At 41.2% G+C, this 22,882-nt stretch overlaps 3 protein-coding genes across 3 annotated transcripts in view; 1 reads left to right on the top strand and 2 right to left on the bottom strand.

Annotated features, from left to right (window-relative positions):
• The first annotated feature begins 7,603 nt into the window (after positions 1-7,603).
• Positions 7,604-12,805, top strand: LOC121619861 (40S ribosomal protein S19). Its single transcript, XM_041955790.1, has 5 exons — positions 7,604-7,674; positions 10,904-11,004; positions 11,463-11,646; positions 11,757-11,811; positions 12,627-12,805. The coding sequence occupies exons 1-5, from the start codon at positions 7,604-7,606 to the stop codon at positions 12,672-12,674; spliced, it is 459 nt and encodes a 152-aa protein (XP_041811724.1). The 3' UTR covers positions 12,675-12,805.
• Positions 12,806-13,224: 419 nt separating this feature from the next.
• On the bottom strand, positions 13,225-17,023 carry LOC121620015 (trypsin-3-like). The gene is given in 5 exon segments (XM_041955952.1): positions 13,225-13,374; positions 14,682-14,818; positions 15,701-15,874; positions 15,877-15,899; positions 16,968-17,023. Coding segments are annotated over 5 exon segments (540 nt in total).
• A 452-nt stretch (positions 17,024-17,475) lies between these two features.
• kmt2ba (lysine (K)-specific methyltransferase 2Ba) overlaps positions 17,476-22,882 on the bottom strand; it is a 30,428-nt gene continuing 25,021 nt past the window's right edge. The window contains exons 29-36 of the mRNA XM_041955951.1: positions 22,602-22,724; positions 22,169-22,287; positions 21,803-21,928; positions 20,914-21,166; positions 20,690-20,800; positions 20,447-20,530; positions 20,211-20,340; positions 17,476-19,433 (exon numbers count right to left, since the gene is read on the bottom strand). Coding sequence (XP_041811885.1) covers positions 19,158-19,433; positions 20,211-20,340; positions 20,447-20,530; positions 20,690-20,800; positions 20,914-21,166; positions 21,803-21,928; positions 22,169-22,287; positions 22,602-22,724 — 1,222 coding nt within the window. The 3' untranslated portion in view covers positions 17,476-19,157. The remainder of the gene's footprint in view (positions 19,434-20,210; positions 20,341-20,446; positions 20,531-20,689; positions 20,801-20,913; positions 21,167-21,802; positions 21,929-22,168; positions 22,288-22,601; positions 22,725-22,882) is intronic.

The raw sequence follows: 22,882 nt of genomic DNA, 5'->3' as shown, positions 1-22,882 counted from the left end.
AAAGCTAGCTTCAAGGCTAGACCACAGGCCGCTCTTTATGCCCGAACTCTCTCACTTTTCAGCAACATCTGATAATCGGGATGTGACCAACAGATGACCCTTCCACTTGTTGCTTACTAAGATAAGCCACAGCCAACAGTGTCACACCAAACTGACTCAAATAGGCGTGCCAGCAAATTGAAGGACTGTCTGCTTCCTGCTTTCACGTAGGCCCACAGTTAGCACATATCTGTGAGGTTAATCACGACAGAATGACTCAGGGCAGAGTAATTCAATTATTCTGATGGTGCATCGACGTTTCGATCGGGCCACAGACTAAAATGGCTGACCAAGTGTTTCTGACGGCTGAGTGCCATTAAGCAAGTCTGGTCAGTAAAGCACTTGGTTTTAAACAAAGCTATACATAGACTCACTCTTTGGGGACAAAAAGAAACTACAGGATCTGCTGCTTATTCTGGACGCTTTTTGAAATAAATAAATCGTAAATATCTCCTTACCTGATAAAAATCACGTCTTCAGTGAAAAAGTTCACGTTGTCTCAGGGGCTCAATCTGAAAAACAGACATACATTTACATTACTTGCATTATAATTACTTAGAATTGTGGTTATATCCTGTAAAACATATGATTTATGAACTGATTCAGCGTTATTTGTCTATTATTTGTCTGTTAAACTAGCCTGAATCCAGGCCCATTATTCACCATTATTAACTTTAATTATTAATGTTACCCTTGCTGTATATTTAACCATATGAGCAAATGAATATCAAAAAGATGGGATATCATTATGTTTGGCCCTGAATCTATTATTTCCTGATTTTCTTAACCCTCCACTAAATACAACATTCTATACTCGCAGGCATTTCATTGTACTATTTGTATTTCACACCAGGCCTGTTAGGATGTTGTACTGGCACTAGTCAGTTTGTCGGTTTCCAGCTGGGAAAACACAAATTCAGCAACACAAATTCAGACCTGCTACACACAATGGCAGCTTGCATGGGAATTCCTGAGGTCTGTTCGATCCATTAATGTATGCTGCGGTTGAATGTCATCAATTATGAATGAGAAACACACGAGATTCACAGAGAGCTGGTAGAGAATCATCGGTCATGGCACAGGCCTGTAGTGCTCTGAATACGTGCAACATACTGTGTGATGTTTCAAATATAATGCCGTCAGATGCACGCTACATTTGGACAAGCTATCTCTGCATACTTTTTAAGCAAATCATTTATTAGATTAGAGGTTGGATTCAAATACAGATGAATGAAGTTCACTAAGGACACAGGACTTAGTGTTCATCTGAAGCAGGATAACATCAGCTTTGCCAAATTACACAGAAATGTACATTAAATTAGTAAATGAGACAGACAGCCTGCAGCACACTGTTCCAACAATAGGTCAGGCTATACTATTTCCTCAGCCTTTAGGCGTCAGGCACTTAAGTCCTTATGCGTGGATAGTGCAGTATCTTTATGTAGCCGGGGCCCCTTCCCCTTTAAGGCCCAGAGTGTGCTGACCCTGCCAGTGAGTTCATACCATAAGCAGACCCATATAGCTTCTCCTCCAGAGCCCCTGATCACGACCCTGCTGAGCTGCCGCCTCAGTTATGTAAGATTACATAACACCAGGTCTGTCAGAGTAATATTTCATAACCTGGGGGTCCCACTACACTGACATTACCATCAAATCCCCTCAGGGGTGGAATTAAAGGTGCTAGGCAGGTTTGGTAATGTAAAAGTCAAATTTGGAGACAAATAAGCGCAAGTCGGCAGGTCCGGGTGGATTTATCTCATCTGACCTTCTTGTGTCTTGGGCTGAAAATTGCAGAAAAACATTCTGACGTCAAAGACTTTCCCAATCATTTTCTTGAATGCTACAGTGGAGGTCAAGGAAAGGTCGAGCCTGGGACGCTACTAAACAAAAGCGTCCTCCCCCTTGGCTTATCACAGAATGCAGTGATGCAGGCTGCCCACAAATGTCGTATCATTGTGTTTTAATCAAATCATTGCCTATGAATTAATTTAGCACACATTTTAGACACAGAACATTATTAAAGAATTAGGCCAGTAACTGTTATCTAACGGCCTCGGTTACACAATTAGCATTTTCTTTAACTCGTATGTTCAGTATGTATCTTTAAAAATGTCTGCACTGTTTTCTTCTCACATTCTCTTCATTCACAAACACATGATCAGTTTAAAATGCCAGAAACTAGTACAATCAGAAGGTGTTTCAGCACTTATCGTTTAAAGTACAACACACTCACACCCCAATAAAAACCATTGTCGAACACACACTCACACACACACTTGCTAGGGGACAACATGGGATATAGATAACAACTGTGGCAAGTGATAGAGTAATGTGGGCTGAGATAACAGGAGGCTATGTAAATAAAAAACAGAGGAGGCAGATATAAAACACAGAAGAGGAAAAAAAGGGAAAGGAAAGAGATGCCAGGAGATATCTGAGGCTGATACTGCGGGAGAAAAAGGTATACTCGATGGAGATTACAGCGGATGGGCCGCAAATGGACGATATCAGACTTGTGTTATATACCGTACGCTTCTGTCTACTGCCCAGCGTTGAGCCCACTGTACTTACAGTACAATAATGCTTCTTATTATAATGCTTCTTATAATCCACTACTGTCGACATCTTTACATCGCAGATATGCAGTAGTTTGCACTGAAGCCGCCGTCTTTACCTGTAACTTCACCACATCAAACAAAAGTAATCTTGCTCAAATGCGCAGGTTAGAAAAACAAAAAAAAAACTTGTTCAAACTGACTGCAGTTTGTTACTTAGCTTACGCCCTCAAATAAACCCACTCTTGTCTTTTGTTGATGCCGAACCACATCTTGAACCGTGGGTTTTGTCTTTACAGGCAGACCAACAGAGAGATTGGGGATACCCGGATGAACGGATGGAAGATGGGATAGAAAAAGGGGGAGAAGCATGGGAGGAGTGAAATATGCAATGAGGGACGAAGAAGAAGAAATTATTGCAGTGCTTACACTATTTTCCCCTCTCCGTTTCACCTCGCTCCAACACTTCATCTATCAGTTCTGCACATTTTATAATTAATAACATCGCAAAATCATTTCACGAATATGAAACATGAGAAGTGATTGTGCAAATCCACGCATGCGTAAGCAGGAGTGACCATTTGCCACGGCTGGCTCCGTTGACTCTTAATCACACCCCAACATACTAACACGCACACATGCACAGACACACGGATACACATGACTTACACAGATAGATAGACGCAAATGCACACACCCTGCCTCCTTCATGTGCTAGCCTCCCATGCATGGGCCCCCTAAAACTGGGTGCACTCAGTGATCCCTTTCCAAAGCCCTCATCTAAATGTGAGCAGAGGTAATCCTTCAAGGAGAGGCAAAGAGAGCAGCGATAACCCACGATAAAGAGGAGCTGAAGGAGGAAAGGGAGAACGACAGTGAAAGAGGGAGAGAGGTGGAGCGCGAGATGGGATAGACGAACAGGATGGGGGGATTAGCAACCTAGGGAACACATTTTTCAAACAAGAGGAAAAAAAAGAGGAGAGTTGAAAAATGAAGTGAAGGCAAAGGTGGGGGAGAGGAGAATGCTTTAAAGAAAAAAGGAAAGTCAGAGAGGATGCATGTATGGGAAAGGAAAAGGACATGTACATACAGTATACTCACAGATGAATGAGAGGGTGACCAGAGAGGTGATGAAAAATCATGTCAAAAAACAAAAATCAAAGGCGGCTGAGAGGGTGAGTCTGAGTTTGGAGAGAAGTCCAGTTTCTTCTTATTCTGGAGTTTTGATTTTTCTCCCTTTTCCCGCAATTTTGCCAATTCCTGTCCAGCCGTCCCTCCTTTCTAAGTCTATCCCCTTCTGGTCCCCCTTCTCCTCTCTTCCCCCTCCTGTTTTTCTTGCCAGTGCCGGTACTCTTTCTCCTACCTCTCTCTCTGTCTCTTTCGCTGTCTTTCTCGCTTTCTACCGCAGACCGTGCTCTCCATTTCCCTCTCATTCTTTGCCTCTGTCCCCTTCATGTGTCCATTCATCGGACACTCGTTCCTTCAACCCTAAGCTCCCGCTTCAGAATACAGTTTAGATTTTCGAAAAAGGTTTCTACGGAGAAGTCGAGTTCTGACTTGAAAAAAAGACCGAAAAAATACTGCAGGAGAATTTTTTAAAAAAACTGTTCAGTAAAGCGGTTTCTGGCAGTCAGTCAAACGCAGGGACAATCCACGGCCTGCATTTTTCAGGGGCGCCACGCATAGTAGGGGTGAAGCGTCTGCGTGATGGTGCCTCCATACATGAGGGCATAACCAAAAGCAAAGACTGGCAAGCAAAAGAAAAAGACGGAAAAAAAAGACGAGCTTGTTGCAGTCGGTCTCCAGTGAAAGTGGATAGTAAGCGCGCGTGAGGGGAAGGAGTGGGAAGGACTCCGGGGTGTGTGCATGTGTGTGTGTATGTGTGTGTGTGTGTGAAGAGGTGGGAGGGGAGAGAAAGGAGAGCCAGCGAGGAGAGCGAGAGAGAGAGACTGGGGGTTCATGGAGAAATATCCAAGAGGGAGGGATAGAGGAGGAGTGTGTCGGTGGGGAGAGGAAAGAGGAGGGGGCAGGAATAGGAATACATTTTTTTTCTTCTTTTTATGCTCCCGGTTTTTGAATTTTGTGCTTTTCTTTTTTTTTCCACCCCTCTGTTCTAAGGCTAATACCTTCTCTTTCTGTGGGAAGAAAATAGAGAGGAAGAAAGAAGAGGAGAAAGAGCTACTGTGTGCTTTGTCTCCCGCCCCTGCCGTTCCTTTTCCTGGTTTCCTTTCTGCTCTGACTCTCCTCTGTTCAGCCTATTTTCTGCACGTGCACTTGAACTCTAAATCCCGTCTGCTCTCCCCTCCCCTCTTTCTCGCTCTCTCTAACTGCGCATCTGTGTGTCCCTGCCTCTCTCTCTCTGTCTCTCCCTCGCTCTCTCTCCCTCTCTCTCCTAGGCAGAAGCTTGAAATAGTGCTAGCAGGCAGGAGAGAGCGAGCGGGAGGGAAAAGGAGAGGGCGAGGGGGACAAAAAAGGGGAGAGAGATGTTGAGGGGGGAGGGGAAGAAGCTTAGACGGGCAGACACAGAGAGCACAGGGCTGCTCTGTGTGTGTGTGTGTGTGTGTGTGTGCGCGTGCACATATGAACATGTCTGCACATTTGTAAACACAGATTCATCTACCTTGGCTTTGGATGCACTGTTTCACACTGCACACTGGTGGTAATCCGCATATGATGTTAGCCTACATACCAGAAATAGATACATGACTTTTTGGGGTCAAGGAAAGAAATAATTGAAATGGCAGGCTTTTCTGTTTTCTCAGCAGTTTACAGCGTCAAACTAATACTTAACAAACTACTAAAAACCAAGCGATGCTTTGGAGACTGTATACAATATAATTAGTGTTGCCAGGAATTATTGGTTGTTCATTATTAATTAATCCCACTATTATTTTCTTGATTAATCATTCAGTCAAAATACATATTTCACAAATAATGAGTGTCTTATCTCAAGCTTCCAGAGCCAAAAAGTGATGCCTTCAATCTGCTTATGTTTTTGAAATGATGAGCAAAAACCCAAAGGCATTCAGCTTACAATGGAATGAGACGGGGAAAAGCTGCAAGTCCTCACGTCAAGTGAAAAAAAATTACACAATTTACACAATGAATGGATTATATTTCCTGTCAACTGACTAATCAATTAACTGACTAATTTCAGGTCTAAACACATCTTCCTGTGACATTCGTTTGAAACTTCACTGCAAGCCTGCAGACATGACATGCACACATCTGACTTGGCGCTGTAGATAATTGTAGTTTTTTAATGTAAAGAAAAGAGTTTGATTGATTAGTGCATACACAGAAAATTACAACTTTATAATTCTGATAAACCATTAATAATTTAATTTAATTATCAGCTGGCTTCACATCACTATAAAATGACTACGCTGGAGATTTATTGACTACCTGTCTGAATAAGTAAGAAAACCTTGGTCTCACCTACCTTGTAATTGGCATTTGCCATTATTTGTACATGATGAATACTAAATGACTACACACAAAGAGCACATTGTTTAATTCCATGTCCCTCAATTGTAAGACGCTTTAGTGCCTTTGGAAATGGAGTGGCTAACTTAAATACTGTAAACTTGAGAGGTTTTTGAAATTGCAGCTCATGTAAAAACTCATTTTGCAATTCTGCTGAATTTCAATTCAGTTCACAGGTTATGGGCGGACATTGTCAGAGGCAGGTAGAGGGCGGCATGAATGAAGCTTTGCGATAATGCAGGTACTTTTACTAACACAATGTCAGGGTAACAGAGGAGAAAGAAGGCGGGTCATGGGAGGTCAAGAGAGAAATGTGATAAAAAAAATTGGTCACCTTGGTTAGAAGCTTTCTCTGTACTGTCTCTAGACATGACAACATTTGTGCCAGGAATGAGAGTCTTATTGATTAAACACGGAGAGCAGCCAATGTATATACACTGCTTTGTTTTCCAAGGGCAGCAATCACCTTGGCAGAGGTCTGGACACTACCTCGAATTTAAAACAATGCAATATTATACATACAATTGCAGCAAAAAGCAACCAATGATGAAAGAAAGCAATTACATCAAATGAAAATCTCATGGTCATGCTTAAAAATGCATCATAATCTACTGTAACTTCTAAATTTTATTTTACTCCATAAGCACATTTCTAAACGGAGGGAAAGCTTCAGCATGTGAAAGACAAATAAAAGCAACATGTTGACTATATTTACAGGCAACAAATGCTCTTGTCTGGCGCACAAATAAATAAATAAAGTGTTACTAACTCTGCATAGGTGGTGTCCTCCTTACCGAGGTGCTTCTCCCTCGCCTGCTGACTGCAGCACACTTCTTGAAAAGGGTCTGATGAAACAGAGAAATGGGCCAGGGATGTGAACAAGGTGCCACAACACCACCCTCTGCTGGGCTCCGACGGTAATAGCTCACACCCAGCATCATCACAGTGACAAAGCTCCTTTTCCAGCACTGTTTAACCATCAATGTGGCACACGGATGAGGCACGCTGTATTAAAACATACACATAGAATATTACAATTGGTGTTTGAGCTAGCTTGGTTAAAGGGCTGAGCTGAGCAGGGATTTGAAGGTGCTGGTGAGGTTAATTCAGGCTATGGTACCAGCCTTTCCAATTGAGGGCAGCCTCCTCCCTCCCTCCTTAGCATCCTCCCTTGAACTGCTTCGCCGCATTAGCTACCATCGGCTAAACTGGAGCTAAACTCCATCCCAAACCTGCCCACCTGGCTCGTGGCTTTGTATGGTATATTAAAAGTACGATATTTGTCATTACTGGACAATATGAGAGCTGCATGTATGGGTAACTGCCAGGGGCGTTGTGTTTTGCGTGCTATCAGTTAATAACGAACCTTACAGTTATTAAGCTAGCTAGAAGCTAACCAGCGTTAGCAAAAATGTCAGAGTTCCAGCTGTCGCAACGGCGTGCGCATCCTGGCTCCTAAAGCCACTCTGTGAAAATGTTTAATTTCATTTTAAGCTCACCCTTGTTTCCAATTTGCCTTTTAGATGCCCAGTGTCACGGTGAAAGATGTCAATCAACAGGAGTTTGTCAGGGCTCTGTCAGCTTTCCTCAAAAAGTAAGTAAACGCTCAAAGCACTGCATGACTGGCTGATACCCACCTGTCAATCACACAGGCTGATGATGTGTGTAAATGAAGGTCAAGGGCTCTGAAACAGTTGACCTTAATGTGATGAGAGAATACTTTGCATTTTTATTTATGTTAAGCTGTAGTTATTAATTTCCTCTTTTATGACAAGTGGCAATTAAATGAAATAGTGTCAATAATGTTTTGGCTCTGTAGAAATGCACTGTAGAGCCACTATAAATTAAGACGGATAGCACAGAAAATCTGAGGGGAGAAAGAGGGGTAGTATACTGTAAGGCCAGTCAACTCATTATATGGATTCTATGAATAAATACAGACAAGCCAGACATTTTTTCATTCAGAGCAAGGAAACAATCAATCTTATGACTAGCTCTGCCCTGTTTGTTTTGATTGGCAGATAAGCACTTTGTCATGAAAAAGTGTTTTTGAGAAAAGAGGTGAAAAGAGGCAGATTGAAGCAACATGTCAGAAAGATAATGTTTGACAATCCAATGGTTGGGGTATTTGTTTAATATGTATTTACTCAGAAGTCTGTGTGACTTTTCCATGTGACACATTTCAAAATGAGGATCTGAAATACGTACTTGGTGGCCGCATGCATGAGATAATGCTAACAGGATGTAACAATTGGTTACTACAGTATATGTAGCAAGCTAGTGAGCAAGACATGCTAACATTGTCACTGAGTGGATAAAGGCAAAGTTTAATCCATTCCTCACAAGTTTGCTCTTGCGTTTTAGGTACACGAACATACATTAGACTACAACAAAGACATCGCCCTCTGAACTCTTGAGATACTGAGTATCGCTCCTCTTAGAGGGTCACGCACATCACATCAACATGTAGAGAAATGCAAAGCTCCACAAGTCTGCCAATGCCTGGTTACGGTTACCACGCTATGATTGGACAATTGGTATTTGGAGGAGGGGTTTAGGGAAGGGACAGTTTCTTATTTATTCAGTTAATTAATTTTAGTTAAATTTTAATGCAAATAGCTGTGTAGTTCTAGAATTTGTCTTTTCTTAAGGGTGTCATCCCCTTTGATGTGTCCTGCCACAGCACATGAAGCTATTATTTGCAGCAATCTATCACATTACTCGTTGGGAGTGATGCTCTCATTCCTGTGGCTAAGATCATGCAGGCATGGGCCTGTTTCAGATACGTATATAACACAGATTGAGTGTCACAGCAGCAGAAATACAAGTATAGATGCATAGCATAGGGACATTTTGAGTATCTACTTAAAATGAAGCATGGAAAAACAAAAAATCAAAGGTACAAACTGCCATATGTACCAACATAAATAGTATCTATAAAATGCATTGCACCGAAATAGTCACAAACAAATTGATTAGACAAGTGGAGGACAAATGGAAGCGGGTGATGTGCAAAGCATCTTGGGTCTGCAGATAGCAGTGTGAAGGGATTAAAGAAGTGCCATAGCAAATGTGGGTATAAATATTGTATGTGGGCTGCAGTGTATGTGAGAAATCACAGTAACAGCCTGGGAGTCAGCAGGGATGTTGAGGTGGAACTGAAACTCTGTACTGCAGTTTCTTTCAGAGCCTCCTAAATGTCACAGTCGCCATGGAAGAGTGAGAGAGGCCTGGCTGCAGACAAGATGGCAGACGTCACCCACGACGGTCATTCGTATTCAGGATATACAATAGACAATATATCTGAAAGAGGAGGAGGAAGAAGGAGACAGTGTGGATTCAGCTACAACTGGGTGGAGTGATATTTGGAACAGATAAATGACCAAGTTCAACTTTTGCTCATTGGAGCCAGGTTTTAACACAGTATTTGGCCTCGTGCTAAGCAAGGCTTTGTGTTTTCTGGGTGACAGAGTCCTGGAGATCTGTGAGTGCTTTAGCTTCTTTGTAGCTTAAAAAGCCTTGGTGATGGGAGTCAGGCTGCTCAAATAATGAAAAAAGAACTTTGAAAATTATATGATAGATACGATTTTATTATCTCCAAAGGGCTCATCATTTTCCACAGAGTGCGCATCACGTGTGCCTCCAGATGAGGCTTTGAGTGATATCTTTTTCTCTCGCAACTTAGAAGTCGCCAGAGAAACATTTATGCAGTTCAGCCGGGATAAGCTTTACATTGTTACATATCTTTGCAGGAATTTTGATGTAGCTAATAATTTACATGACTTCTTACTGAGGTGTAATGTCATCATGTGACCCACCGCCCAGCAGGCTCAGAGGGCTTGCGAAGGTGTTTGATTATGATATGACTGTACTATATTACCAAAAGTCAGTAGACTCTCCTGTCCACATACTTATTTTTGGTAAGGGTCATGGTTTTGATTTTACATGTTCAACTATTAAATATGAGTTGAAAATTCAGGTGCCCACACACTTTGATCCATGCAGCATATGTTGAGCCTCAAACTGCTAAACAGTTTTACCATAATAGTAACAACAATAGCTTAGCAATAAAACAGAATAATTAGCCATTACAAATTGTTCAAGTTAGCCTTCACCATGTGTGATCTTGTAGTCACTGAAATAATACTAATTGGACAAAGCTGAATATCAATGTAACATCCAAACTGACAATTAATGGCTTACACACTAACGTTAATCAAGCCAGTTACAAGTGAGAAATTAGGTTCATGTTAGAGTGGCTCTGTCTATTTCTTGAAAATGTCCACTTCAGCTATAGAGTCCAAGCATTTAATTGACATTCACTTCAATAAAACTCTGACATCGATGACTTGTGATTGACAAGTTGCTACCACGGCAGGTTAGAGGCATAGCTACTAAGATTTCTTTTACGCTTAGCTATAAGGTTTGCCCTAAATTATGGAAACTAACTTCGTTAGCAGAGACTTTGCAAGCCAGGAGCCAGGTGTAGTCAGGTTGCTGGTATAGGTGGGCGTCCATAGTGTCTTCGGATTCTGATACAGATCCACTCCGAGCTCCTCCCAAGGTCTACCCTCTCATACCAATATGGTCACCTCTGGCTCCAAAAAAAAAAAGGTGATGGCCAAAATGGCAAACTCGAGGTTTCAGAATAGTAGTCCACAAACCAATGGTTGACACCACAGTGGCTGCCATTGGCCTCTTTCTTTATACACATTACATTATACATATGTGCTGAATGAATCCCATTTTTTTTGCGCCGCATGTTGTTTGAGGAAACAGTTCAGTCAGTTGATTCATCACATTACTGCTAATTGATTTTCCAGGTCTGGCAAACTGAAAGTCCCAGAATGGGTTGACACTGTGAAGCTTGCCAGGCATAAGGAGCTGGCTCCCTGCGATGACAACTGGTTTTACACCAGAGCAGGTCGGTTACACTGCAAGTGTTTCTCTTTTTATTCTAAGTATGATTTTACAGTCGATTAAATAACACTGTATTGTCAGGTGTACAGAAGCTTTGACTTTGCCAACATAACGTGTCATCTCAGGGATTCCTGCTGGTCTTTGGACCACATTTTAGGAATCCATGGGCTATATGATCATACACACAAGCTTGTGTAATATTGGTCAGTCCTATCATGAGTAGGCATTCCAAAACTGGTACAATATATACAATGAAAGCGTATGCACACAATCCCCTCTCAGCTGCTGTGTATGTTATCTACTCAGGCATATTGACAGTAACAATAGTATAAGGGTCTACAGAGAAAAATATCCCACATTTGATAAGCTGGAATGTTTGATTTCATGTCTTTTGACCGTTTCAGGTGATTAAACAAGGATGTATTGCAACATATACTGTATGCTGTTTCTACGTCTCACCAGCATCCACAGCTCGTCACCTGTACCTGCGAGGAGGGGTCGGCGTGGGCTCCATGATCAAGGTCTACGGAGGGCGTCAGAGGAATGGCGTATGCCCTGCCCACTTCAGCGTGGGCTCCAGGAATGTGGCGAGGAAGGTCCTCCAGGCTCTGGAGGGCCTCAAGATGGTGGAGAAGGACCCAAATGGGTGAGAGAGCAAGAAAGAGTGACACTGCGTTTAAGACTATGTTGTGATGGTTTGAATAAGTGATGGATATGGGGTCTTTTTAAACATCAGCTTTAAACATGTGCTTACAGTGGACGGAGACTTACCCCTCAGGGCCAGAGAGATCTGGACAGGATTGCTGGTCAGGTGGGTTGTTGATCAGTGAATCCCTGCATTACATTCACCATATGGGCATGAGCCAAGCTAAACATTTTATTGATATCCAGTCCAGAATGATCTCTGTACATATTATTTCAGTAATTATTTAAATGAGATGAAAGTCGGTAAGACGTCATACTTTGAGCAACCAAACACTCTTTTATCTTAAATACACCATTTTGCATATTTAGAAAATGTATTAAAATCCAGATTGCACCACCTTTGTATTTCAGGAGCCTGGAGAGCAAGCCAACATCACATTTTTAAAATGATTAGTTTTTGAAATTTGAAGAACTGTTTCAATGAACACGCTAGACTGGCACCAATCACAAACCAGACACTAGCACAAATAAGTGAATATGGCATTAAATTACTCTTAAATGCAATAACATTTAAATTAAAGATTTTTTTTCGTTTTAAAAAAGGTTTAAACAAAAAAGGTAAGAGGAATAGCTCAGTACATTACATTTACTTTGTAGTCACCTTTGGTTGAAGCGACTTGTGCATTGAAGTCAACAGAAACACATGCTAGATGTCATGATTAGCCAACACCTGACTAAGACGCTTAATCTTGTTTTTTGTGTTGAGGCATGCCTGTCATGCATGTCCACTCCACAAATGTGCAGCATAAGAGTTGCTCCCTCTTGTGCTTTCTGACAGTTATTGCTGTATTTACAATGATTACAACTATCTTGTAATGTTCGCATTCAAGTAGCAATATATTTTGGCATGCCATCCCCGAATCATTGTTATGACCACAACTAACCCCTCTGCTCTCTCTGTCTTTTCATTTGTATGTTTAGGTTGCCTCAGCAAACAAGAAACAGCGAAGTTTACAGAGCGGCATCTGAGGAATGCATGCAAAGAATCCAGACAAGCGAAATGCAGAAATGCCTTACTGCATATTTACTCAAGTTTGCTTGTCTCCCATATCACTCCAGTGCCCGCAGTAACTGAGTACAAACGCCATTTCATAGAGATGCATGTGTCTATGGCACAGTAAGTACAAGTTAAATATTACACATGGATGCTTTGCAGCAGTTTCAGGTTTGTTTTTTGTTTTCATAATGAATTTCAAGACAGCAGTGGCCTTGTGACAGCAAACCACAGAATGGACACAGAAGCACTGAGAATACAGTATTACCAAGCAAGAGCATGTTAATATTGTTTTGCCAACAACTGTGACACTCAATGTAGAAAAACAAGACAAATGCAATGGATGCTTATGTATATTTTTATTAATTTATTCAGTTCTTTGCCGGTTGGTACTGAATATTATGCCTAAACATGTTATTTATGAGATGTTTGTGGATGATACAGTGATACATAGGCTGTTCCAAATAAACAGTATGAGCACTGAGTATGGTCCCGTAATGTCAGCTTGCACGTGACTGTGTGTGTTTAGTTGTTTCTCATGACGGTGCTGATCCAGCTGTTGTAGCGGCACACACGGGCGTAGACGCTGGGGTGTCCCTGCATGGCGCAGTCGTAACCCCAGGAGACGACTCCCTGCAGCTGACCATTGCACACCAGAGGACCACCAGAATCTCCCTGCAAACACAAGCAGAAGAAGAATAATGTTACTCTAAAGGTCATAGTGAACGCACAGTACGTTCTGTCACCGTGGTGAGCACTGGAACGTAAGAACAATAGGTAAAAGCTGCACCTTTCTGCAAATGTTTGTATTAAAGAGTAACTTAGCCCCAGGCTGAAAAGCAGTGCTTTTGCTGCCCCTTCTGGTTGACACCGTCAAGGCTCTTTCACCTTTGGTCGTGGTCAGAACTGTGCTTTGTTGTCACCTAACAGTGATGTTACAGAGGCCTGGAGTACCCCTGTACTGGAACCAGATTTTCAGAGGATGTTAAGTTCCTCATTAATTAAAAAAAATGTTTTTTTTTTTACATTAGTGTTAATTCTAAAACTAGGACTGGGTGTTGTGAATGCAGTTTTCTTTCACAGTATAGGTACAATATAACAATATATACTGTAATAGAACACATTTTGGAAAATCAATAGAGAGACGAGTTTCTAGAATTAAAATAATTAGCCATTGGCCTGTTTTTGTTTAATCCTGTGAATTAAATACCAACAAATTGAGTCATCACATAGATTAAAAACTCCATAAAGCAGTCCTGTACTTTGATTTGCAACATTGCCCACAATGACTTAATAAACCCAGAGGTACTAAAGTAACAGGTGAACGGTGTGGAAAAAGCTCAGATGGATGACACATTTCTATTGTGTTCTGGTGTATATCATCATATCGCCCGACCCAACTGAGAAATATACTAATATCACCTGTGTGTTATTATAAAACACTTTGTTGACAGATATTTGCCGCATAATGAATGTCTGGTGTAGGTGGTTGTGAGATGGGGATTCAGAGCCTATTACTCAGGGAAATATAATTCTCTAATATTTTATATCAATGTACTGTTTAATACTTTTAGCATTAGACATTCAGCATCCTCCCACTATGGTTTTACCAGACTCTTCTCCTAAACTCTAAGCTTAATTAAAATCACACACTAACACTAGAAGAGGAAACGTTCAGAGGATGAACATGTGTCTCTTGCAACGCTGTTTCATCATCTTCCTGCAGTCAGTGAACCAGACACAGCAGTGGCAGTGGTGAAAATACATGCCTCGGTTTTTAATTAAAGGGTATTAGAGTTGGTATATGTATCATTTGCATGAAAGTATGCTCAATGCAAAGTGAAAAATAAGTGCTATACTGTGTACTTTTGTGTGCTCGGCAACACACCGCTGAATCACAACCTCTATGTACTGCTGGAAGAGACGGACACTCATGTACCGCCTGACTCCCTGTATGTTCGCTGTGGTTTAGTCCAACTCACTTCGCAGCTGCTGGCACCTCCATGCATGAATCCGGAGCAAATCATGTTTGCGGTGAAGAGGTGGGGGTAGGCGTTCCTGCAGATCCTGTCATCGATGATGGGCTGCCTCAGGCACTGCAGCCTGTCAGGGTAGTTCTCTGGGGATCGGGAAGGCAAGTCTCAGTTACTGCACATATACAAATACATTTACTCCAAACAAGATGGAAGTAATGTGGTGTTAAGTATGAATAATGTAGTGATGAGTTGATTAATTGGTTTGCTGATGGAAATTGACTCCTGTTTTGCTAATTAATCCTTTATTCATCAAGTAAAATGGCAAACATTTGGTGGTTGCCACTTATTCAATGTGAAGATTTGCTGCTTTTCCTCTGTTTTATATCATTACAAACTGAATATATTTGGGTTTGGAAACACTGGTTGAACAAAAGGGGCAATGAAAATTTGTCATTTGGACTCTGTGAAAATTTTCACTATTTTGACATCTTGTGGAGTGAACAATTCAAAAGAAAAATCAGCAATGTCAATAAATAAAATCATTTGTTGCAGCTTTGCAGCTAAATCATGAGATCTAGAGCTGCATGCCGCGGTGCATGTTTGCAGAACATACAGAACACTGGCCTCAGTCCACACAAAGTGCATTATACAGCTGTTTTGATGAGTAAACAGAACTTCATACTTAAAATTGCCCATTTAAGCATTTGTGCTGCACCTATAAGCAAGAACAGCCCACTATCCACCTTCTTTCATTCTGTATACTACAGCATTACCAAGGATTTATGTAGATAGAGACTGATAGTGTTGGCATGAGTGTCCCTCTTTTGATTTTATATATAGTACTATTGCATTCCTTTCATACCAGCAAGCAAAGTATAACTCTTGTGGTTATTGAAGCCTGCCTCTTGTAATCTGGACTCACTCAGATCCAAACAGTAACAAGGCGGTGCTGGTCTGGTGATGCTGGTCAGAAATGAGACCACACTCCTGACCTCACCCTCTTTCCTCTCTCGGACCCAACTTACTGCCGTTGGCGGTCGTGTTGCCCCACCCCGACACCAGGCTGTTGAGGGTGGCGGGGTGGCTCAGCTTAATCAGCATGTTGTCCTTGTCCAGGTTGTAGCTGTTGTACTGCGGGTGCCTGATCAGCTTGGCGGCATCGATCCACTGCTCGGTGCCTTCATTCACAGCGATGTCGGCTGGCCTAGTCGGACCTGGGCACGGCTGATGGAGGCGTGAAAGTTAAGACCGTTTAAAAGTCTGTTTTCTTAAAAATGACGTCTGCGTCCTGTATTAATTGTATTGGGCCACATAGCTAGTTGTGGCTAGCTGGCTCAGTGCTCGGTGATGTCATTCCGAGGCATTAGCTAACAAGCTAGCTATGTAACTGGCTAATTAAAGTTTGCTAACGTTAGCTTACATTAGCCACCATAAGCTACAGGTTGTACAAGCAAGGGTGCGTTTTATTCCTTATGCATTAAATTGTAAGCTTTTTTAAAAAAAACAAAACAAAACAAAACAGGAAGATAGTGTTGTTTCTTCTCCCTTTTAACATAATGTACGTGGGACTGCAGTATTTATTTGTTTTATAATTTGCATCTATTGATTGATAAATGGCCACAAATTAGAGGAGCGTTAGTTGGATCTCAAGCTACTTTAAATAAGTAAACAATTACGTTGGAATTTCAAATCACAATTATTTCAATCGGCTTAAAGAAATATTAACTGCAGTTGTTAGATCCAGCATCTTGTCAGACATCCATCTTTTATATACTCCCCAGATGTCCTTGTTGGAAGCAATATTCATTTATATTACAGCTTTTTGTGTATGTTTAGATGCCATTTGTTAGTTTTCCTGCTAGCTAGCCATTATACTAGCTATCTGTTTGGGGCAAATATGTTGCTAAAATAATATTCTAACGGTTAATAATAGCAGGGCTAACTTTTATGAATTTTACTGTTTTTTTTTTCTTTTTTTTTAACTTTTACTCTTGTGGAATCTGGGTCTATATCTTTATTACATTAATATCTGTGTTGTCCTTCCTGTGGGGACTAAATGTCGCTGGTGATGCTTTGGTTCTGGTGTGAGGGAAAATGTAACTAATGACATCTATATTTTGCTGTACTGTATTCATTTTATGAATACTTTGACTACTTTGTTGCATGGAAGTTTTGACTGTAACCTGTAATTACGACGATCTTTAGAGGTCCAGAGTGTAGGACTTAGTGGCATCTAGCAGTGAGGTTTTGGATTTCAAGCAGCTGAGTGTCCCTCATCTCACCCCCATCTACAGTGCCTGGGAGACACGGGAAAGGTGCTCTCTCCAGCCAGAGTTTGGTTTGTCCATTCCGGGTTACTGTAGAATCATGGTGGAATTTGCGGAAGAGGACCCGCTCTCTCTGTAGATATAAGGAGCCCATTCAAAGGTAACAAAAACACAACTATTCATATTTTCAGGTGGTTATATGCTAATGAAAACATAATCATGATTATATTACATTTCTACCAATAGATGACCCATAATACGACACATTAGACCTTTAAGTTCAGCTGACTACTTGTAACCCCAGTTAGATTTTGTCTTTGTGTTGCAAGCAGTTGAAGTACATTCCTTGTCTGTTTTTACTTCAGTAATTTTAGAGGCCTGAGAAAAATTAGTGCACACACACACACACACATATATATATCTATATGTATATATGAACACACACACACACATATATAGAGAGAGAATGCATGGTGGTGGTTTCTTTGGTTCAGTGATCATATTGGATGCAGGCAATTACAAGGCAAATTTGGAACATTTCAAATTTTTATTGAACATAAATAAAAAAAAAGTAGGTAAAAAAATATTTAACAGGTTTAGAAATTCTTTATACAATTATGTACAGGCAAAAATCCATAGTGAGCTGATAAAAGTAACAAAGCTTTGTGTTTCAAATTCAATTATTAATCCCAAAACACAAAACGAACATCCACAGCATTCAGCCTTTAACTTAAACTCGAGGGTAATATCTACATTAATTAGCTGGGTGTGGTTGCACAAAGGAGGAAACGAGCACAAAACATGGTGGCCACCTAGCCTTACAAATTAATTGCAGGTATAACAGCAAGTCAGTTTTTCATTGTATTGGTGGTATTCGTTTTCATACTATCAAGATGTAATGATTAGAAAGACAGAACTATGAGGAAGTGATGAAACATCTGATGCGTTGTGTAATTAAACTTGCTTCATAACACACACTGAGGTAGTACACCTGTGAGAGACGAGGAAAATGAACAGAAGAGGGTGCAAAACAGCTGCAAAAAACAAAAGATTAACTTAGGATCATTACTTAGCATTAGCTTCAGTTCTAGGAGTTAAAAGCCCAAACACATTTATTTCCATCCGCTTTGTTGAATATACATTTATTGTTCAAATATACAAAAATACAAAAAGATTTATAAGGGCCTGTGCAGAGCAAGATCACTATATTCAGGTTGAACCCTGCAACAAGGAAATTCTCCCTCATAGACCTTTAAATACACAAACAGCACAATTGAACAAATAAAGAACAGACTGTAATAGTGGGATAAAAGCATCTAGATTACAGCATCTCAGCTGTCACAAATAAAAACTGGAAATTTGAATTGATGAATGAGAGGAAAAAGACGACTGTTGGGTGACTGTATCAAACTACGTTTTGGGGTAAATGTCACCAGCACCTTTAACATTGGAGTCCATGCTCAGTAGACTGCTGTATCCAAAGTGAAATTAAAATGTAGCTGCACTAAAATGTACATGAGGTGCCTTGAGTCAAATGTGTTTATTCTGCTCTGAAATTAAATTTGTCCTGTCTGCAGCGACATCAGTGCTGCCACAGAAGGTCATCTTAAATGTAAGATACTGAATGAGTTCTCCTCATCCTTCTCTGTGACCTTGTATTTACACAGACACTCGTCACCCGCATAATAATAGATTTACGCAGTAAAAACTCTTATCAGGATATTTTAGATTGCACCTCTGTAGCTGGTAATAATTGCCTCACGGCTGTTTAGCCCCAGTTCCAGCAGTTGCTACTGGCGACTAATTCAACAATGTAAAACTGAAAGATGTGGAGTATGAAATTCTAAAACAGTACACAAAACCAAAACTGTGTGCAGTTTCATTGAACTGCGCTTCCTAACAGACCAACAATCCTGAAATCCCATTAATGGTATTCATCCCAAGCTTTGACATATGGCTCTAATCTGACTGTTGACAGCACTTCAGAGGACAGAAATGAACAAATTAATGTTGTCCTCAATCAGTCTATAAATTAAGCTTAAAACAAATTGTTCAGCAGATCAGGTCTGTGCATATCATATTAAGGCTGCGTCACAACAGCCGCCTTCATCAGTTCAAGTCCACCTTCTGAATTCAAAATGCATTAAATAAGATGGCTATTGGTACATTGTGTGTGTGTGTGTGTGTGTGTGTGTGTGTGTGTGTGTTGCTTGTACTAATTCAGGAAGTGACGGCAGCGTCTCGCCCCGCAGTTGCAGTGTAGCTTATTATTCTCGTCCTCGATGGGGAACTTGTAGTCGTAGGTCAGTTCTTCGCCTCGGTAGATCTTCCTCAGGGCGAAGATGACAATGTGCTTGCGGCCGTCCACATTGATGACACGAGAGTAGCAGTTTGGCTCGCAGGAGTGGTTGATGAAACGAGCTGCGTTGCCTTGCATTGTCGCGTCCACCACGTCGAAGTCGTCGATGCGGAACATGTAGCAACCGATACCCTGATGAAGAGTGATCATTATTTTCCACATTTCCATTACATTCAACAGCTTAAAGGTGTAATTGTAAAGATGTTCATGAAATCAAATACTGTTTATGTTCCGATCTTTGGTCAGCATTGTATTTACTTTCTGTAGTTGTAAACTACTGTCATTATTAGTGGTGTGGTCCGCCACTCCTGCACAGACCTAGTTAAACGTGAGGGATTCACAGAAAATAAGGATTCTGCTTACGGCATCACATTAAAAGCATTCAACTGGCAAAACAAGGGGAGCCTTTTATTCAGTAGCAGTCACAGCGAGTATTGTATTTCTAACTACGATTTGTGCCGACCATGACTATTCATCAAAAAGGCATATACAAAAGAAGACAATGGGTTTAAATATCACAATGAGTAATGCAACAACAAATGACCAACCACAACAAGCTGTTCATTAAAGAGATGCAGGCTGCACACTTCATATTCCTCTGCAAGAAATCCAACTTGATGTGCCACGGCCCACGGTTTGGCCTCAGAGTGCCATCTAGTGGCACCTTGGAGGCAGTGGTGCTGCCAAATGGTTTGATTAAAATTTGAAATTGTTTTGGGGGGGTAATTTACAAAGCTAGTTCTTTTTATATCTAAATGTACTCAAGAATTAACCTAAATACTTGCATGAGTTTATGTCAATGTCTTGCTAAAAAACACATCAACAGGAATGAATATACAGAATAATGCGGCAGAAACTGTCATTATGATGATGGTTTTTAGTAGTGCAGTGTGTATTATGGTTACTAACCTTGCTGTCATAATATTTCTCCCGCTTATCTGTTAGGACAGAACGAATGACAGTGCCGGCATACTCGATCACCATCTCCCCAGCCTCGATGTTTCTCTTACAGAAAAGGCCCCGACCATGAATTTCAGATCTAAGGAGGATTACAGGAAACAGTTCAGTACATTTCAGCCTTTGCAAATGATTTTGGCCATTAACAAAATCTCTTGCTTTTCTTCTCCTTTTTTTGTTGCCATTACCTGTAAACTCCTACGGCTTCTTTCGAGATTTTTTCCAGGTGTCTGAATCTCATTGCCATAGGAAGCTCACTGCTGGTGGCTCGTCTGTCAGAGTCAGGCATAGAAAAGGGGGCGTCAGCATGGACATGGCATCTGCTAAATTAGCTCTGTTCAGCAGCTTTAAATTTCCGTTTGTTGTGATGTGCAGCGGGTTAAACTTTTAAGGTTAGGGTCAAGCAAGTGGCACAATTTTAACACCCTTACCTGGAGGATTTCAGTGGGAATTCATCCTCGTCTTCATCAAAGGGACCTACTATGTCAGGGAGCTCTCTGTGCTGAGACGCCAGGAAGTTGAACATATCAAAAGTCGCTTTCCTAATTAGAGAAAGAGGAAGAAAGACAACAGAATTGATTTGAGGTGTGTTGAAATCACAAGAAACAGAAACAACAAAACATTTAAATAAACATTAACAATTGTGTGTCTGTACCGTGTGTAGACTTCAGAACGAGCGCAGCCACTAGGATTGAGGGGAAGCTCTTCCTCAATGTCGTCACAGCGGTGGAAGCGGAAGCGGTGGCGTTTGCAATTTGCGGCACCCTGCAGTTGCTCCAGCAGGAAGATGACGGCATCGTGGACGACACCGAGCATCCGCGGACCGCTCATCCCGCCCAGAGGTAGCTGCTTCAGATGGAAGCCTGCGCGAGCTTCGAGGACACCATCAATCACCGCACCCCAGGCAACTGAGAGGGAAAAAAAAACAAGAAGGTGTTGAGGAGACTGTGATGACGGATTCGATTCATTTTCTACAAAGAGCAGGAGATTGGGCCATGTGGTGCGATGGCTATAGCATGGTGAGTTGATGGACTGTTCGCTGTATGTGTAGTCAAAAATTCGACTTAACCGGAATTTTATCCAAATGAGTCAGTTAGCGCAATGCACCAGGCTCACAAAACTCAAACTGTTAAACTAGGCAGCGCTGATCAAAAAAGTTTGTGAACGGGTCGCCATTTTTTCCTGCTTGAAAAACCGCAACCGGGCACCACCCAATTCAGTTACGTCACCCACCAGCCGGAGCATTTAGCAGTCTGCTGAGTCCAGATGTGCCCTCGCCAGAGGCAGTCTGTTTCCTGTATGAGAGCTTGGCAAAACTGCACACATGCTGATAATCTTCTCAATCGTCATTTTCTCTAACAAATGCAAGAGTGACTCAAACTGAACGTGCCTAGAAGATTATGCCTCAGCCACTGACTAAGACATGGTGCACAGCTGCCTTAACTAAGATTAAACCTTAACATATTTAATTTAACTAAAAATGGCATGTCTGTCAAACAGTTACAAGCAGATTAAAAACAAACAAGTCAACATGCAGCTCTTACCCTCTATGCTGTTGGCCTTAACACTGAAGCCATCGTCGCTGGTGATTTCAAAACGGAGGTGTGGCTGATTCATGTATGTCCTCTTTCTGTGTCTGGGTGCAGGTGCATCGTCTTCTGAGCTAAAACCTGTAGAATTAAATTAAATGAGTAATTGTGTGAAAAGTGTTAGCATACAACATTTGTTGAAAAAGCAGTCATGGTTTTTTAAATGATCAAACAACTACATAATGAGATGTTGAATAGTTAGAATTTGTCTTGTAAATTTAAGAACAAAATTTCATCTCAAAGCATCACTGTGCACAGGGTGAATGTTGGTGACAACAAAAGGAGATTAAAATAAATAACACAAAATGCCTTGTTACAAACCTGAATACGGTCCCCATTCAGAGAGGTCTCCATGGCGAGCGCTGACCCACATGTCTGTTTTACCCAGATTGTGACTGTTGGTTTGTGCACTTGGAGGTGAACTGTCAACCTGAGGATATCTAAGCAGAACAGAGAAACAGATAAGTAAAACTATGCCCGAAACATTTGAGTACTACAACACCTTTGAGGAAAAATTAAGCAACACACTGTTATAACTTATGAGCATGCTAATATTGAGAATGGTATGTTCTCTGCAAGAAGTTTGGAAACTGTTATCAATGCCACTTTGTATTAACTAAGTCAGATCTGGTATAAGTCCTTTTAACACACTTGTCCTGCATTTCTACCCCTCAAACATGGATGTAAGTAGTAAACTCTTTAAACTCATTTAACCTGCCACTAACCCTTCACCTCACCCCTTCACTCAACTAACCTGGAGGGTGTAGGAAGCGGTGGAGCAGTAATCCTCAACTGCTCAGGCTTATCAAGCATATTCTCCTGGTCCATATCAAGAATATCCTTCATTGTTGGAGCTTTCATTCTCACACCACTTGGTCTATTTGGAGAAAACAAGACACAGTAAACAATGATTACTGAGACTTTGTGACAAAACCTGTCACACAAAAGTGCTGCTGCAGTTGACTTCACTTTGTCAAATGTTTTATTTTTGTCACATCAGCTGAGTTTCTGTGTTGAAATCATTAAGCATCCTTC

This window comes from Chelmon rostratus, chromosome 16 (genome assembly GCF_017976325.1).
Source record: "Chelmon rostratus isolate fCheRos1 chromosome 16, fCheRos1.pri, whole genome shotgun sequence".
NCBI classification, from domain to species: domain Eukaryota; kingdom Metazoa; phylum Chordata; class Actinopteri; order Chaetodontiformes; family Chaetodontidae; genus Chelmon; species Chelmon rostratus.
Note: the sequence above shows the minus strand (reverse complement) of the source record. Positions and strands in the feature narration are given on the sequence as shown.